At 38.4% G+C, this 18,213-nt stretch overlaps 1 protein-coding gene across 2 annotated transcripts in view; it reads left to right on the top strand.

Moving 5' to 3' along the window:
• The first annotated feature begins 6,544 nt into the window (after positions 1-6,544).
• The window catches only part of LOC148867087 (serine/threonine-protein kinase 12-like), a 31,330-nt gene continuing 19,661 nt past the window's right edge, over positions 6,545-18,213 (top strand). Inside the window, exons 1-6 of one of the 2 annotated variants that reach the window (XM_088978443.1) lie at positions 6,545-7,315; positions 8,883-8,957; positions 9,068-9,142; positions 11,094-11,179; positions 11,309-11,429; positions 12,886-12,965. In XM_088978443.1, the coding sequence (XP_088834569.1) occupies positions 6,971-7,315; positions 8,883-8,957; positions 9,068-9,142; positions 11,094-11,179; positions 11,309-11,429; positions 12,886-12,965 (782 nt within the window). In that variant the 5' untranslated portion in view covers positions 6,545-6,970. Of the gene's footprint in view, positions 7,316-8,882; positions 8,958-9,046; positions 9,143-11,093; positions 11,180-11,308; positions 11,430-12,885; positions 12,966-18,213 lie in introns of both variants that reach the window. The other variant, XM_088978442.1, reaches the window with a different exon arrangement.

The raw sequence follows: 18,213 nt of genomic DNA, 5'->3' as shown, positions 1-18,213 counted from the left end.
AACCAAATCAACGACACCGATTTAGCACCGTACTTCACAAGCATGTAACCTTGGGAATATGAAACGATGCATCTGTTAACCTGTAACAGAGATGGTATGAGCGTCGAGTCACCTGGTCCGCCCAATAACCAATCTAACCCTGGACCGGCAGTTCAAAGAAACTAGAGTTCCTCAATCGAGGACCTTAGAATTCTTCCACCCAACCATGGCCGGGCATCACACTCCTTATCTTTGGAACTGAGGGAGTGGTGTTTGGGTGGTATTCGAGCTGGCCGAGGAAGCCACATGGTGGATTCCGTGGCCGCTCTCTTTGGACCACATCAGTGTCATCGTCTGGAACCGCGTGAAGAAAGAGCATGATCATAAGGAGTGTTTCACACTAACAAGGAAATGAATTCCGTTGAGGAAAGATGAACCCTCTGAAGACCTTGGCGAATAATCTCATTCGGACAACCTTAGAAGCCCAATCTGATCAGGACATGGATGCTTGGCGAATAATCTCTACTCATTATTCAGCACCCTTTCACATCACCTCCTCGGCTTAGAACCAACATCATTCTAATTTGCTCATCCCGACTGACTCCATTACCTTATTGACTTGAGTGTCGGAGTGCATATCTGGGGAAGAACATACTCCTCAGGCCTCTAACTCTTCTTGTGGTTGTAGATCTCGGTATATGGTTTAATCCTTCCACTTTGACCTTGCCCAATTGGTAGGATCATCTGATTATATCCTCTATTTGTAACACCTCGAATTGGATAGCATTAACCGAATAAATGCCATTTACGTGGATAAATAACTTACCAAAAAGTGAAAAGGACCTTAACCTTAGACTAAAAGACTTCCTTATTGGCGATTACATTATGTTCGATTTGACCAACTTATATTTCTCTCTTATTTTCTATGAAACCATAAATCAGCCCTATAGATGTAAATCTAGGTTAATTACCTATTCATCATTTTGGAACCAGGACAGTGACGAACTACACTTGGGTTTAATGGAAAGCAGTAGCTTCGGAGAAACTTCTCAGCTTGCTAGCAACCTTAGAAACAACAAGCTAGATTTGGGTTTCCTTTTAATTTAAAAGTTACAAATTGCACATAGAAGAAAAGGAATTAATTCTACTGGCAAGTTACAAAGGATTAATAATTTGGGTTTATATATATATTTGCTCCAAACATTGCATAGAGGTAGAGAAGGGAACAAGTGAGGTTCTTTCGCCCTATAAACCATGCTACCACCTAGAAAATTCCATGCTACCACCTAGAAAATTCCAAATTCTTGGGCCTTTTGCATTTGGATGTGAGCCATATATTAAAAAAGTCAACTTTATCTCCCATTATTGTTCTTGGTATCTTCTTGAACTGTTTGAACAACAATTAGTTCAGCTCAATTGAATTAAAATTCACAATGATGCATTGAAATTCTCCCCCCTACAAAGTTGTTTTTTCCTCTAAACTTCCATGTTTGGGGGTGTAGGACCAATGGAGGGAAGAATAGTTTGGTTGGTATCAAAAGGGCTCCACATGTTCCCTCTCTCCATACAGGATAAGCTTCAGTACCGAAGTCTTGATCACTTGGAAGGAAGCTTCAGGCTTTCATACTAGGTACGAGGACTTGGTTTATCATGTAGGTCCCATATTTGATGCACAATCTGCATTGGCCACATCTCTCCGTGTGGGCCATCTATAGAATATACATAGTCCCAATGACAGACATATAAGACCAGGTTATTTGAAACACTTACCATTTGAATTTTAAAGCTGGAGCCTTGCAAAGTTGCTTCTTATATAGGCTGTGTTTGGTTATAATGCAAATTTATTTGCATTAATGCAAGATTATAGAAGTGTAAATGATTTCAATGTAAATTATGATTTATCTTTATTTTAAAATTTACCTTATTTTGTTTTGATTGCAGTGCAAATAAAGTAAAATTAGACTTGAAGCAGAATATAGTAAAACCCAAAACAAAATTAAAGCAGAATTTGCATTATTTTCATTTGCACTCTCAAGCATTTGTATTAGTGCAAATAAAATTGCATTGTAACCGAATACAATTAGGCTCAGTTTGAAAGGATCAAGGATTACAAATACAAATATGTAGAGTGCAAAAGGCAAAATCTTATATTTTGTACTATTTTATATATATTTGTATTGTATATATCTGTATTTGTACTCCTTCTAAACATAACCTTAGGAATTTGGACCGACTAACCATTTCTAGTCTAATGAGGCTATATTACACAATGGAAGATGCAATTTGGTCAACAAAACTACACAAGGAGTATATTTTTCTTACAGCAACCACTAATGTCATAGATCTTTTATTTTTGGCCAAGAGATGACTTTTAGGGATAAAGGGACTTATAATCTTACAGCAACCACTAATGTCATAGGTTCAAACATATTATAATGCCAATTCTCCTTAAAAAAAAATCATCAAATGTTTGATGATTGAAATATCCTTAAAAACTTGAGGGGAGGTTTAAGGCATTTTCAGAAAACCAAAGGGAGGTTTAAGGGATTTGCCTTTTAATTATCATTATTCTTATTAAGATCTCTTTTGGGTAGATAAGGATTCAATTGTTAGGTGAAGATATTTTGAACTTTTAAGTCTATGTAGGGGTAGGTCTGAAGCAAATCAGTCGTGATCTATTTGAGCTCAACTTGTGAAAAACTTAGGGTCTATTTGGTTTGTAGTCGGAATCAGAATGATCCATTCTCATAGTCTGTTTGCTTCAAATAGGAATGAGAATGTGAATTAAAATCAGCAGGAATGAGATTTCATTCCCAAGGGAAGGGCAAGGAATGTCCATTCTCTCAAATGGAAGAATGCCATTTCGGCAGGAATTTCAATGAGATTTCGATTCCGTCCAACCAAACAATTAGAATCGGAATAGCCCATTCCGATTCCGATTCCAAACCTCTATTCTTTCAAACCAAACGGACCAATTAATTTAATTGGTTTGTCAACACGAGTTCTGAGTTGAATTTGAGCCCTAGGCTTGAGTGAATATATTATTTAATTTTTAATTATATATATGTATACCTTTTATTTAATTTTTAAGAATACATATATTTTTTATACGTAAATAAGAAAGCTTGCGAGCTGATCATTGTGGAGCTCAGTTTGAACTCAAGCCTTATTTGCAGCGCTATCCAGATTGTCTTTTAAAGCTAGTGTTATTTAAAGTTATTTTTCCATGTATTATATGATTGACATGTGCGTTGTATGATTAAGGATCCCATGTATTTTATGACTGGCGTGAGGCGTTATTATTGGTTCCACAGCTGGTTAAAATAATTATTACATTTAGTTAATTCAATATCAGTTATAACATATTTTAAAATTTGTGTCCGGGGTAAGTTTGAGATTAATATTTTCAAGTAATGTTTTCAAAATCAGATTAGAAAAACTGGGAATTGATCACCTGATTGGTTCCATTTTACTCAAAAATTTCTTTTTGATAAAAAACTGTTGATTTGATTAGCAAACCACTGATGTGGATGGTCAAACCATTGATCTGAACAATGATTTTTTATTGTTTTTGTTTTTTAATATTTTTTGTCAGAACGGGCCATCCATTTAGACCAAACGGTTAAACTGTTTAACTCAAAAACCAGACCTTAGAATGATTCCCTGTCTAATCTGATTTTAAAAACCTTGTTTCCAATAATTAGAAAACCCTAAACTTGCATGTACGATAAATTTAAACTCAATAACTAGGAAACACTAAACATGTATCTCGGGTAGTTTTAAAGTCGATATTCCCAAGAACAAAGCAAGTAAGCAACCTAAACATGCATCTGGGGTAATTAGTTTAGTGACCGGTAAACGGTATAAGCATCTGGGCAGGTCCAACAACATTGGACTGCATTTGTCTTTCACATGCTTTTTAGAGTTGTCAATGGATCGGGTCAATATTTTATCTTGTACCCATATTATTTATATTCTTGTAATCGGTCAGCGGTTCGATCACCCAGTTCGAATGGATCAGTCCATGACGATTAAAATAAAAATCACATGGGTCAGTGGATTGCTAAATTGCTGACTAATTCAAAGGCTTTTGGGGAAATAATGGTTCGGGGATAAAATGAAATACCTTAAGTGGTTTCTAGTTGTTGAACTCCCAACCCTAATCTTAACCCAAACCCAATATGATAATTTTGGATTGGATTAGGATCAAGTTTAGTGTATTAATTAATGGACTTATTCTTTAGGCTCACCCTGTATTTGTACTCCTTCCAAACTGTGCCTTAACAATCTTTCAATAGTAAATGCATGTATTAAGGCCCTGTTTGGATTGGATTGGGATCAAGTTTGGTGTATTAATTAATGTCCTTATTCCTTAAGCTCAGCTTGTATTTGTACTCCTTTTAAATTGTGTCTTAACAATCCTTCTGATGAAGGAAGATTCAGCCCGACCTCTCTATTATGTGACACGTGGCAGAAACAACAGCTCGGCAAAAGGGGCCAAGCCTAGGCGGGAACAAGGGGACACACTTCGCCGAACTGACCCTTGTAACAGCTCGGGATACACTTCGCCGAACTGACCCACCTTGTAACAGCTCGGGACACACGTTGCCGAACTGACCCTTGTAACAGCTCGGGATACACTTCGCCGAACTGACCCACCTTGTGACAGCTCGGGATACACTTCGCCGAACTGACCCACCTTGTGACAGCTCGGGATACACTTCGCCGAACTGACCCACTCTGCAACAGCTCGGGATACACTTCGCCGAACTGACCCACTCTGTAACAGCTCGGGATACACTTCGCCGAACTAACCCACTCTGTAACAGCTCAGGATACACTTCGCCGAACTGACCCACTCTGTAACAGCTCGGGATACACTTCGCCGAACTGACCCACCTTGTAACGGTTCGGGATACACCTCGCCGAACTGACTTGTAGACACCTCCGAGCTCAAGACCGCCTCGCTCAGCACTTCGCATCACTTGGCACCGAAACCAAACAAGTCGTACCACGCCTAACACTAAGGAAGTTCGTGCCCAAGGGCGCCGCGCCTGACTGACTTGGGATCTGACGTTTGGCGGTAGCACCCTAAACGGCCACCTGCCACCGCCACTGACGCCGCCATCTCCAGTTAGATGACGGTTAGGCAGTGACGGTTCTATCTCAGTAGAAAGGACGACGACCGAATTGACAAGCACAAGGGTAATCATACTTGACCCTGACAAGGGCCCTGGGACGAGTGCACGAAGTGACTATAAGAGCCACCTGCCCCCCGACAACGGAGGTATGCAAACTTTGTGCTATCTGCTATTACCTTGCTTTTGAAGGATTCTAACTTGAGCTTCAGAGCCTCTACACCGGGTTCCCCCTGGAGCTTCCCCATCTCCTCTGTTTCAGGTTCCCTGCTACCCCGTTTGGAAGCAAGGCAGCGGACAGCTAAGACCAGCCGGATCGCGCTCCATCACCTTCAATAGTAGATGTGTATTAAAGCCCTGTTTGGTTTACGAGAATAGGAGTTTGGAATTGAAATGGGCTATTCCAATTCCAACTGTTTGGTTGTATGGAATTAGAATCTCATTCCCATTTCAGCTGGAATGATATTCTCTTCTTTGAGAAAATGACCATTCCCTGCCCCTTCTTAAGAATACAATCCCATTTTTACTGTTTTCAATTCTCATTCCCTTTCAAGCATTCCGATTCTAATTCCAACTTTAAACCAAACGAACCCTAATTAATGTCCTTATACCGACCTTGAGTGTTCCCACTTACGAGGGCTTTCAAAGAAGCTCCCTTAGAATATTTCTTGCTTTTTAAAAAACACACGCTTTGCGTAAGAACTTTAACCTTTTGGCCTTGTCTATTGTTAAAGTAGAATTTTGGCCCATAACCCACCATATGGTGGGCCCTATATAGTCTAGCAAAAAAACATATATATATATATATATATATATATATATATATATATATATATATATAAGAAAAAGGTGGATCCTGATCAAATAAATCTACAAAAAGATGGCTAAATGTGGGCTCAGACAGGGTTTTGGGCCTTATGTATCCGGACCCAATCTTCTCAAGAAGTCCATTACTACAATTCTTTTCCACCGAACATTTGCATGAAGGAGACAGCTGGCATCAAGTTACTGCTGTGCTCGGCTGTGATCCTTGAAACATGGAGCCTTTGGCTTTGCTCTACAGTGAAAAGAGAAAAGTAGCCACGTGGCAAGTGATGGCCGCCCAAACCCATTTGCGGAACATGCGCCTCGGACCAGATCCAAGATTTCGTCTTCCACCGGCCAGCCCAGCTAGCTGGCACCTGGCAGCCGTGTTGCACCTTTTGCTCGGAAAGCTGATACCGTTACGCTCCGAGTGTGAACCGTACCGTGAACGTTAGTTGGAATTTAGAAAGCGGTTAACTGACGTCGGCTCGTTGCTGCTTCCGCACTTTCCGAAAGCCCACCTTCCACGCCCGCCAAGGCGCCAACCCAACCACCTCACGGCCACGTGCCAGAAAATGATTGTGCTCTTTTTCGAGAAACCCCACCGTGTTTTCTAGGAAGACGGATCTGTCCCATGACCCTCCCATATGGAGGACGTCCCCGTCATTACGACGAATCAAATTAATTAAAAATTCCGTCTTTTGTTTTATTAATTATCTTTTAAATAATTTTCAAACTGCAGACCTCGACGAAGTGCGCTTGAGACTCTTCTTTCTTATCTGTATTCTTGTATCCAGACTGTGGCGTTGAAATTCGATTGCTTCTCCTTTGTACTCTTCTCTGTTCTGATTCTTGTGACCTGTCTTTGATTCTCTGGTCTTCTGGCTCTGTGTTAAACCCTACAGTTCTTAGAAAAGTCAAGGTTTTAGGGTTCTCTGAAATCTTTCAAATTCAGAGCGGGTTCTGTTGTTTGGGGTTTAGTTTGTGAAATTTGGAGTTCTTGCTTGTAAATTTTGAAGGTTTAAGAGGGTTGGATTTCTTTTGGATTCATGGCGTTGGATTGTTTGAAAATGGAAGCAATGATGCAGAGGAGGTTTACTCTGGGCAAGCAGTCATCACTTAAGCCACCGGAGCGCGGTGATGAATCGGTGGTGGTTGACGAGCAAGAGATTCCGGAAGCTATTGATGATACTATTCGGCTTATGTATTTGGCTAACGAAGGAGACCTTGAAGGGATTGAGGAGCTTTTGGATTCAGGGACCAATGTGAATTTCAAGGACATTGATGGACGGACGGCGCTGCATATTGCCGCTTGTCAGTGGCGGACTGATGTTGTTGAATTGTTGCTACGAAGAGGCGCCGAGGTGGATCCCAAGGATCGATGGGGTAGTACGGTATGTTCATTGCTTTGGACTAAGATGGATTCTGTTTTTTCTTTTTCTTTTTTTTTCTAGGTTAATTGTGCTAATTCATGTTTTCGAATTTATGGATTGAGAAAATGGAGGTATTATCTTGATTTTCTGTTTCTCATTCACTTGTTTATTGTATCTTATTGAACACGTATTTCCTTTTTTCCTTGAATTAATTTTTGTTTTATCGAAATATGTAGCGACCAATATGCTGATGCATTGCGGTAACGAATCAATGAAAAGAATTCGTGTTTAAAAAACAGAAATAAATGCTGATGTACCTGGAAGTTTCTTTTTCTTGAGTTTATGAAAATGAAATTTAATACGAACTTTCCCCAAGAATGGCATTGTATTTTGCAAGTTTGAATGGGAATGGGTAATGTCAATTATGCTTTCTTGTTCATGTTGAGTGCAGCAAAGAAAGCATCTTTTGTTTGTCTCGATGCAACAATTTGCATTGAAAACTAAAATGACATTGGGCAAATTGGTACTTTTGTAACTGCTAGAGCTGAGTTTCACATGGCTGATACCGGGGTTTGTGCTTTACTAAGCATCACCTTGATTTTGGAACCAAATAGAATTGCATTTCTTTTGGTAAAAGTCATTCGTGTTCCTTTCATTCTCTTTCTTTCATATTCTCTATATTCATTTTCAATTGCCCCCTTTGCAATACCGCAGAGGAAAGTGCAGATCATCTCTTTCTGCACTGCCCAGTGAGCAGACTTATTTGGAACCATTTGCAGGTTAACCTGCATCTAACTGGTTTTTTGTAGTATTTCTTGGGTTTCCTAAGCAGCTAATACATTGAAGACCTTTCTAGCAATGATAAAATCATTTGGGACATGCTGCCCATGGATATAATTTGGACCATATGGAAGGAGAGGAACATCAGAATTTTTGAAGGCAAATCCTCACAAATAGATGAAGTTATACACAACATATTAGCTAAAATTTTCCCTTGTTCTAAGGCAGCTAATCTATCAACTGATGCCTACTTTTTGTAATTATTCTTATTATAGTTCTCTTGGGGAAATCTCATCCCATGTACAACTACTCAAGTTATACAATTAATTCATTATACTCTACCTTTTCAAAAAAAAAAAAAAAAAAAGAAAACTGTAAATCGATATCATTATGCTCCTTTTGTGTGATACTTCAAACCTGACTAACCATCACAGTCAGTACGAAAGACCCTGCAGACTCCAATGAAGATTGATTACTTTTAAGAAGTTTCAATTGTGTAAGAATTATTTTTAGCAAAGCTGATAAAAAAAGAATTCTTTTTAGCAAATCTGATAAAAAAAGAATTCTTTTTGGCAAATGATATATCCTTAAAGATGAAGTTACAAAACCAGTTTTTTGATTTTTCCAGTGTCTTTTGTTTTTCATTGACATCTATATAAGTGTTATTCCATCTCAAAGACTGAATCATCTTATGGAGCTGGCTGTGCCTGCCAAATGATTTAGTGCTTCCTCAATTGCCATCTAGATGACTGAATCATCTTATTAAATCTCTAAGGACTTGCACAATAATTTAGAGTTCCTCAAACAGCCTCTTGCAGATGCAATATATTACAAAAACCATGATGTGATCAAACTTTTGGAGAAACATGGTGCAAAGCCTCTGGTATGTGTTACATATTAGATCATCCTTTGTATTGGAATGAAATTGGTGGTCCATATTGTAACTATTCTTTTCTGATTTAATAACTTCAGATGGCCCCTATGCATGTCCAGAATGCCCGTGAAGTTCCAGAATACGAGATTGATCCTAAAGAGCTTGATTTTACTAATAGTGTTGAAATAACCAAGGTACTTGGACCTATTCTCTCTTTGTTGATTATTTAATTCTTTTCATTATCTTTTTTGAACCTGGTTGAGAATCTACTTGTATTTGTAATATCTGCATGAAATGGTCTGTTGCCATGAAATGGCTTCTATATTTAAAAGGGACGATGTCAATATTCTCCACTCCATCTAGTTGATTTTCTTCTTTAAAAGCCTTTCTGCTTTGATCACGGGATTCTGAATCCTATGTTTTCAAAAGATGAAGGGAAAGGGTTCTTTGTTATCCCAGTGGGGAAACGGTTCTCTTTAATTGGCCTTTGTGATTCTATGCGAACCATTGTAAACTTAATTTCTTGCTAAGTAATAAAAAGGTATGTTCAGCATTAGGAGTTGCTATTGTCACCTTCAAATAACTCATGCTTTACATGGATACCAAGTTATTCTAAGTTTGTATTGCAAATAATGAGAAAGAAGAAAGAAGAGAAGAGGGAAGATTAGAGATTATTGGTCTAACAGTATCACATGCAGTTTGTCTCTCTCTGATGAGAGTAGTTTTTTACATAAAATTTAAACTATACAAAATTACAAGAAAACCCTATAGCTTCTCTTGAACAAGGCAACTTGAAGATTCCAGCATTACAGCAAGAGCTCTTACACCACACCTACAAGGATCCAGTCAGTTTGATTTCACTCACAGAGGCACTTTTGGCTCTTACCCATGGCAAGCAATTCTTCAACTTATTACATGGTGGCTGTGCAGCTCTTTCCCAAGACATGACCAATCATCAAGTCCACCTTGGTAAATACCCCAGTAATAATGAAATACTACCAACTTAACAAAGACTTAACAAAAACATGACAGTATGAGGAACACTCTACTAGAAATATTAATATATCAAATACCTAATGACACATAAGTACAACTAAACAACATGACCCTTAAACATAAAAAGAGATTTTCTCTTAATAAAAGCTTGTAGCATTTCAAGCGTTTTGAACAAGTGCGAGGCACAATGAATCTTGATGTTGGAAATACACACACAATTCAACAATATGCACCATGATAGATCTTCAATAAAAAAGAATGTGCTAATGTTCTCAAAAGATACCACTCTCCCCGTCCTTCAATTTTCAGATCCCAATAGAACTTGAAACATGACTGTAATCAATACTTTGCTTACAACCAAGATTTATAGAATCTCGCAGGGTGAAATCATCCTTGGTGCCAAAATAGATAGAGAATTAGGTGTTCATTCAATTGGTCACAGAAACCAGTACAACTTGAATTCAAAAACTCATAAGAAGAAGGCCAACAAATCCTAAACACCATGTTTTATCCAGATAGGAAAGAAGCAGTCATGCACAATATCAAAATCTTTGATTTTCTTGATTTTTCATTGTCGTCAAGAAAAATCTGATGATGATGAAAATCTTAATAGTGATTATGTCTGTTAATCAGAATTTCAGTTGTTAAGTTGTGAATAATGAGAAAGAAGAAAGAAGAAAGAAGAAAAGAGTAGAGTTTATTAGTTTAACACATCACATTCCAATCTGTCTTTCTTTATAAGAAAGACTTTTATACAACATTAAACCATCCAAAGTTACAATAAAAGCCCCAATGAAGTTAATATTACATTAAAGTCCCTGACTATATATTTTTCTTCATAAAATAACCCTTATACAAACTGAATACTCCAACAGATTCTGTTAGCAAACAATTTGACACATACTGGAGTTTCTGGATTGTGCATTCTACAAATGTCATCCCATTTTTGTTATCATTCATGTGGCTAGAAACTGCATCGTTTTGACTCTTATTTCTGGATTTTAATCGTGTGATCAAGGTTACCTAGTTATTTATTCTCTTGCAAGTCTGTTCACCGAAATTTAATCAATTTGAATTTATATGATGATTCACCTGTACCAGTATTGTCATTAGCTGGGAACTTACTCTATCACATGAAATATATCATAGGGAACCTTCCGTATTGCATTATGGCGTGGAACACAAGTTGCAGTGAAGACGCTTGGGGATGATGTCATTACTGATGAGTATAAAGTGTGGGTTGGTTATACACTATCAGTTGATTGGAAAGCTTTTTCCTTGCTATTTAGTATTAATGACATTGGTGTCATTTTTATTTAATCTTTCTTCTAGCTTTGTTATTTTCATATCTATGGATTTTACAGGACGGCATTTAGGGATGAGCTTGCATTGCTCCAAAAGATACGGCATCCAAATGTGGTCCAGTTCTTGGGAGCTGTAACCCAGAGTAGTCCAATGATGATTGTCACTGAATATTTACCCAAGGTTTTCCACTTTCTTTGTGTTATTGGCTTATTGCCAACTGGTCTTTTGTATAGCACATGTTCTTCTATCTTAACAACTAATTGTTCTGCATTGCCTCTTTAACCACATTTGAAGGTTTCAATATGACATCTTTTTTTTTTTTTTTTTGGTACAACTATCACATTTATTGTTCATATTTAACTTCTATTTCAAAACTTCATTCTTATAAGTCACACAGTACAAGCGATTCACATAAGTTCAACTATTACTTCTTTTCTGATGAGTAAATGGTAAAATTTATTCAACTAAATAGGGGCAAACCCTGCATGCAACTATCACAAGGTCATGACACATGGCCCATCTTTAATACCATAGCGTAGATGGAGGGTGGTAGTTCTAGCTTGGCCAGCATGGCCCAATTGTTTAGTGCCCAATACTTCTAGGCCGGGCCCAGCCTGGAATTTTTTATGTCTGGTATAGATATTATTATATATTATAATTTTTTAGTATGTACTATAAATGATATGATACATGTTATATATCATAATGTGAGGGTGGGCCTTGGTGCAATGGTTGGGTTGCTCCACTCGACCTAGGTGACCAGGGTTCAAATCTTGGAAACAGTGTCTCTGTATGTGCAGGGGTAAGGCTGTGTACATCTGTCCCTCTCCAGACCCCACATTGGCAGGAGCCTCATGCACTGGGCTGTCCTTTTTTTGTTATGTATCATATGTGATATAAACAAGGACATTTTCAATGTTTTGTGTCTTATCAATTCATAAGTATTCATGCTTGGGGTGCAGCATGGGCCAGGACGAGGCCTTGGTTAAACTCCTTATCTTAGGTACTAAGCCTGACCCATGATCACACCTACTCGTGTGTGTGTGTGTGTGTGTAAATTTGCAGGCTGGAAGAATAATCACTCCTATTATCTTCTCATTGTTAATTCATTCCTCATTGGCATCAAAAAAATGAAAAGCTTTGCATTTAAGTTATTTAATTTTGTTGCGCTCATTTCTGTAAAATCTTGGGCTGGCATATTTGGGGTCTTGGGAGGGGTAGACTGGATATAGTCCTACCTTTGGCATTTTTTGCACAAAGTGGCCACTCACAGACCGAGTGATCAAGATTTGGTAATGGCCTTTTTGTTGGTGCATATTGAGATGCAATTTCGAGATTGAAGTTTTCTAATATGTGTGGATGTAATTATGGAAATTGTAAAAAATCTAAAAGTTATTTTCTTTGAAAACCAGACAGGACATTGAACTGCATAGGGGCTTGATTTTGGTTCTTCCCAGTTTAATTAGCTAGTTTGTCTGAAAACGATCTGAAATGTCTAAATCATTGACTGGATTAGGGGTTGGCTCCAGTTTAGCCTGGTTCAATTGAACAATGTAGTCTGATTTCCAGAATGTTGGTTGTAATAGAATACAACACTAGTTTTTTTATGCTTTGCATTGCTCTTTGTATGGTGCAGGGAGATTTTCGTGCATATTTGAAAAGAAAAGGAGCACTGAAGCCAATGACAGCAATCAAATTTGCACTTGATATTGCAAGGTTTGTTCACTGGTTTATATGTTGGATTTTCCTCAGTCGTATAGCATTGCCCATACTTAAGAAGTGAAGCGGTCTAGATACAAAAAATGACCATTGGTTAAATGCAGAGCCAACCAGCTTAGAACTAAAGAGTTCCATGTTAACCTGGGTTTGATTTACACACATATACCTACATATACTGTATACTGGATGTAGGTGTATAAATATTATATATCAATGTGTCTTTATGTTGGAAAACGTGGGGTTACTGGTTCAGATCTGAAAATAGAATTGTATATATTCCTAGGATTGTGGAAGGATTGATTTAGAAAGTTTTTTCTTTCTATTTCTTTCTTTCTATTTTTGTACTTTCTATATTCTCTTCTTTCTATTTTCTTTTCTTTCTATTTTTCTTTCTTTCTATTTATTGCAGCAGCTTACTATATAAATATGCCTATTGGCAATAGAATGAAATATATCAGTATTCTACCATTCCAAAACATGGTATCAGAGCTCTAGGTTTGTCAACCTTGAGATTTTTTCGGCCTTCATTGCCAGTTTTTTGTGTTTTTCTCTTTTGGCCTTCAGTGTTGATCTGTAACCAGAAGTGTTCCTTTATTCTCCTTTCCTGTTGGCCTTATTTTTCCTCCATTAACAATGTCCGACATGACTGCAACAAGTGCTCCTGTCCAAACCGATGAAGGAGCAACAAATTCTCATCCTCACACTGGTGATTTGCAGAATATTCATGCAACATATATACTGAATGGACAGAATTACTTGAAGTGGTCACAACTAGTGCGTACCTATTTGAAGGGAAAAGGAAAAATTAGTCACCTCCTTGGAACAGGACCAAGGTTGGGCGAGCCAAATTTTGATGCTTGGGACGAAGAGGATTCCATGATTTTGTCATGGTTGTGGAGTTCAATGACACTCGAGATTAGTGATACTTGTATGTTTCTTCCCTCTGCAAAGGCTATTTGGGATGCTGTCCGTCAAACCTATTCCAAAGCCCATGACGCTGCTCGTGTATATGAGGTCAAAGTGAAGACTGTGGCGGCCAAACAAGGGAGCAGGAGTGTTACAGAGTATGCAAATCTGCTGCAAAATTTATGGCATGAGCTTGATCATTATTGGGTTCTTGAGACAAAGTGCGCAGATGATGCTGTGATCTTGAAGAATTTTATTGAAAGAGATAGGGTGTATGATTTTTTGGTCGGACTGAATGCTGAATTTGATCAGGTCCGAATACAAATTCTTGGCAAAGAAGAAGTGCCTCCATTGAATGAAGTCATAGCCCTTGTTAGAGCTAAGGAAAGCCGTCGTGGAATCATGCTTGAGCCTAAAGATCCCGAAGGCTTAGCCATGGTGGCAAGTGGAGGAAGTTACAGTGGTCCAAAGGGTGAGAACAATCATAACTTGGCTCGTGACACAACCACCCGTGACTCTAATGATAACCTCTGGTGCACCTATTGCAAGAAGCCCAGGCACAAGAAAGATCGGTGCTGGAAACTTCATGGGAAACCTCCCACAACTAGCAAAGAATGGGGAAATCGAGGAGTTTCAAAAGGAGTTCAACAGGCCCATAATGTCTCCAAAACCCCGTAGCAAGAACACTCAAGTCAGGGACCATTTAATGATGAAGAAATTGAAAGGCTAAGGTGCTTCCTGAAGTCCTTGAAACCAGGAAGTGGTTCTACATCTCTTGCTCTCTCAGGTGAGTCTTTATCTCTAGGATTACATGCCTTGGCTAGTGTTTTTCCATGGAATCTTGATTATGGATCTACTGACCACATGACACCCTCTTCATTACATTTTCTCACCTATACACTCTGTCTTAGTAATAGAAAAGTTTCTGTTGCTGATGGTTCATTCACCACAGTGGCAGGAATTGGGAATATTCAAATTACTCCATCCCTATTACTTAAAAATGTGCTTCATGTTCCTAAGTTATCCACTAGCCTTATCTCTATACATAAACTCACCTAGGATGTGAACTGCAATGTCGTGTTCTTCCCTTCTTACTGTGTATTTCAGGACCAGGTTTCGAGGAAGAAGATTGGACTTGCTAAGGAAAGAAATGGACTCTACTACCTTGAAGCAACCAGCAAATCATCTCACACTGTTATGCATGTCACACACGAGTCATTCTTATCTACCTCCAATAAAGATTTAATTTGGCGTCATTATTTCCGTTTTGGTCATCCTTCATTTCCTATTTTACGAACAATGCTTCCTTCCTTGTTTAAAGGAATTGATGTTGAAACCTTTCATTATGATGTTTGTGAACTTGCTAAGCACAAAAGGGTTTCTTTCCCAATCAACAATAAAAGATCTTTAACTCTTTTTTATTTGATTCATTCGGATATATGGGGCCCTTCTCAAATTCCCAACATTACTGGTTCCAGATGGTTCGTCACCTTTATTGATGATTGCATTAGGGTCACATTGATTTTTCTTCTTAAGTCTAAATCTGATGTGGGTACGATTCTTCCCAACTTTCATAACATGGTCCAAAACTCAATTTGGTGTGAGAATTAAAAGGTTTCGATATGATAATGTTACAGATTATTTTAATCAGAATTTGTCCCCATTTTTTCAGAAAGAAGGCATTGTGCATGAATCCTCGTGTTAACACTCCCCAACAGAATGGGATAGCTGAGAGAAAAAATGGCCATCTTTTGCAAACCACCCAAGCCTTTCTCTTTCAAAATCAGGTCCCAAAACAATATTGAGGGGAAGCTGTCCTTACTTCTGCCTACACCATAAATAGACTACCATCTAAAGTTCTTGACAACCGAAGCCCAATACAAGTCCTTTCTTAATTTTACCCTGATATTCGAGCCTCAAATAATCTCACACCAAGAATTTTTGACTGCACTGCCTTTGTTCATGTCCATAATAAAGGAAAATTAGACCCACGAGCAATCAGGTGTGTCTTCTTGGGATATTCCCCAACTCAAAAAGGTTATAAATGTTATCATCCAGCCACTAGAAAATTCTACACCTCCATCGATGTCACATTTGAGGAAGGAAAATCTTTTTTCACTCAACCTTATCTTCAGGGGGAGCCCTCATTAATGGAAGATAAGGCCTCGGATCTACTCTCCCTAGATGTTTTACTCTCCTCACAGGCATTCAATCATCAAGAATCACATCCCTCTGAGTCACATTCCTCTGAGCCCCACATTCCCGAGTCTCAACAAGAGTCAAACAACTCGACCATTGAACCAAATTCGGACACTGTTAACCCCATGAATGATGTGCATGATAATGTGAGATATATGCAGGTTTACTCTAGGAGGAAAAATCCAGATCCTTAACCTGTGCAAGTTCAAGATTCAACTCCTAATCCTAGAACTGAGGGATGCTTAGATCTTGAACCTACACCTTCACAGTTTGAGTATGAGTATGACCTACCTATTGCACTGAGAAAAGGAACCAGAGAATGTACCAAACGCCCATTGTACCCTTTAGCCAAATATGTATCATTCCAAAGATTCTCTAAATCCCATAAAAGTTTTCTAGCTAGCCTTAACACCATTCAAATTCCTAATACTCTAGCCGAGACACTTTCTAATAAGGAGTGGAGAAAAGCCATGAGAGTGGAAATGGAGGCATTAGAAAAAAACAACACATGTGAAGTTGTGGATCTACCAAGAAACAAGAAGACGATAGGTTGTAAATGGGTGTTCACAATTAAGTACAAACCTGATGGGTCATTAGAAAGGTACAAAGCACGCCTGGTAGCCAAGGGATATACACAGACTTATGGGGTAGATTATCGGGAGACTTTTGCCCCAGTAGCTAAAATGAATACAGTAAGGGTGTTACTGTCGTTGGCTGCTAACTATAATTGGGATTTGCAACAGTTTGATGTAAAAAATGCGTTTCTCCATGGTGATCTAGAAGAGGAGATATACATGGACATTCCACCGGGTTTTGGAGAAGGCATTAAAGGGAACAAAGTTTGTCAGTTGAAGAAAGCACTATACGGTCTCAAACAATCTCCGAGAGCATGGTTTGGAAGGTTTACAAAGGTAATGCTAAGTACAGGTTACAAGCAAAGTCAAGGTGACCACACATTGTTTATCAAACACACAACCTCAGGGGGAGTTACTGCACTATTAGTCTATGTGGATGATATAATCGTTACTGAGAATGATAAAAAGGAGAATGAAGCATTGAAAAACTGCCTTGCCAGAGAATTTGAGATAAAAGACTTGGGGAGACTAAAGTATTTTCTCGGAATTGTAGTTGCACATTCTAAACAAGGCATCTTTATCTCTCAATGAAATTATGCTGTTGATCTTTTGAGAGAAATAGGAAATATGGCATGTAAACTAGCTTCCACGCCTATAGATCCTAATCATAAACTTGGAGAAGCCCACGAGAATGCAAGTGTAGACAAGGAGATGTTCCAAAGACTAGTTGGAAAACTCATTTATCTTGCACATACACGACCAGATATTGCATATGCTGTAAGTGTAATAAGTCAGTTTATGCATAATCCTAAAGAAGTTCATATGTAGGTTGCTCATCGAATTCTGCACTATTTGAAAGCCAATCCAGGAAAAGGAATTTTATTCAGAAGACATGGAGGACTGACTCTTGAAGCATATACATATGCCAATTATGCAGGATCTCCAGTAGATAGATGGTCCACTTCTGGTTACTGTACCTTCTTAGGAGGAAATTTAGTCACTTGGAAGAGTAAGAAGCAAAATGTAGTGGCTTGGTCAAGTGCAGAGGCAGAATTCAGGGCTATGGCACAAGGAGTGTGTGAATTACTCTGGTTGAAGATAATTTTAGAAGACCTGAAGATTCCACGAGAAGAGCCTATGAAACTATATTGTGACAACAAGTCAGCCATCAATATTGCTCACAATCCTGTTCAACATGACAGGACGAAGCACATCGAAATTGATCGACACTTTATAAAAGAGAAACTGGACAGCAAGTTGATTTGCACTCCCTATGTGTCTACAAAAGGACAACTGGCCGATGTACTTACTAAAGGGCTCAATAGTACAGACTTTCGGAGAATTATAGCCAAGCTGGGAATGGAGGATCTCTATTCACTAGCTTGAGGGGGAGTGTTGGAAAACGTGGGGTTACTGGTTCAGATCTGAAAATAGAATTGTATATATTCCTAGGATTGTGGAAGGATTGATTTAGAAAGTTTTTTCTTTCTATTTCTTTCTTTCTATTTTTGTACTTTATATTTTCTCTTCTTTCTAATTTTTCTTCTTTCTATTTTTCTTTCTCT

Source organism: Nelumbo lutea, chromosome 3, assembly GCF_056320005.1.
Source record: "Nelumbo lutea isolate HS-2025 chromosome 3, American lotus-T2T, whole genome shotgun sequence".
Classification (NCBI taxonomy): domain Eukaryota; kingdom Viridiplantae; phylum Streptophyta; class Magnoliopsida; order Proteales; family Nelumbonaceae; genus Nelumbo; species Nelumbo lutea.
The sequence above is the reverse complement of the archived record's forward strand: the minus strand, read 5'-3'. Positions and strand labels throughout refer to the sequence as shown.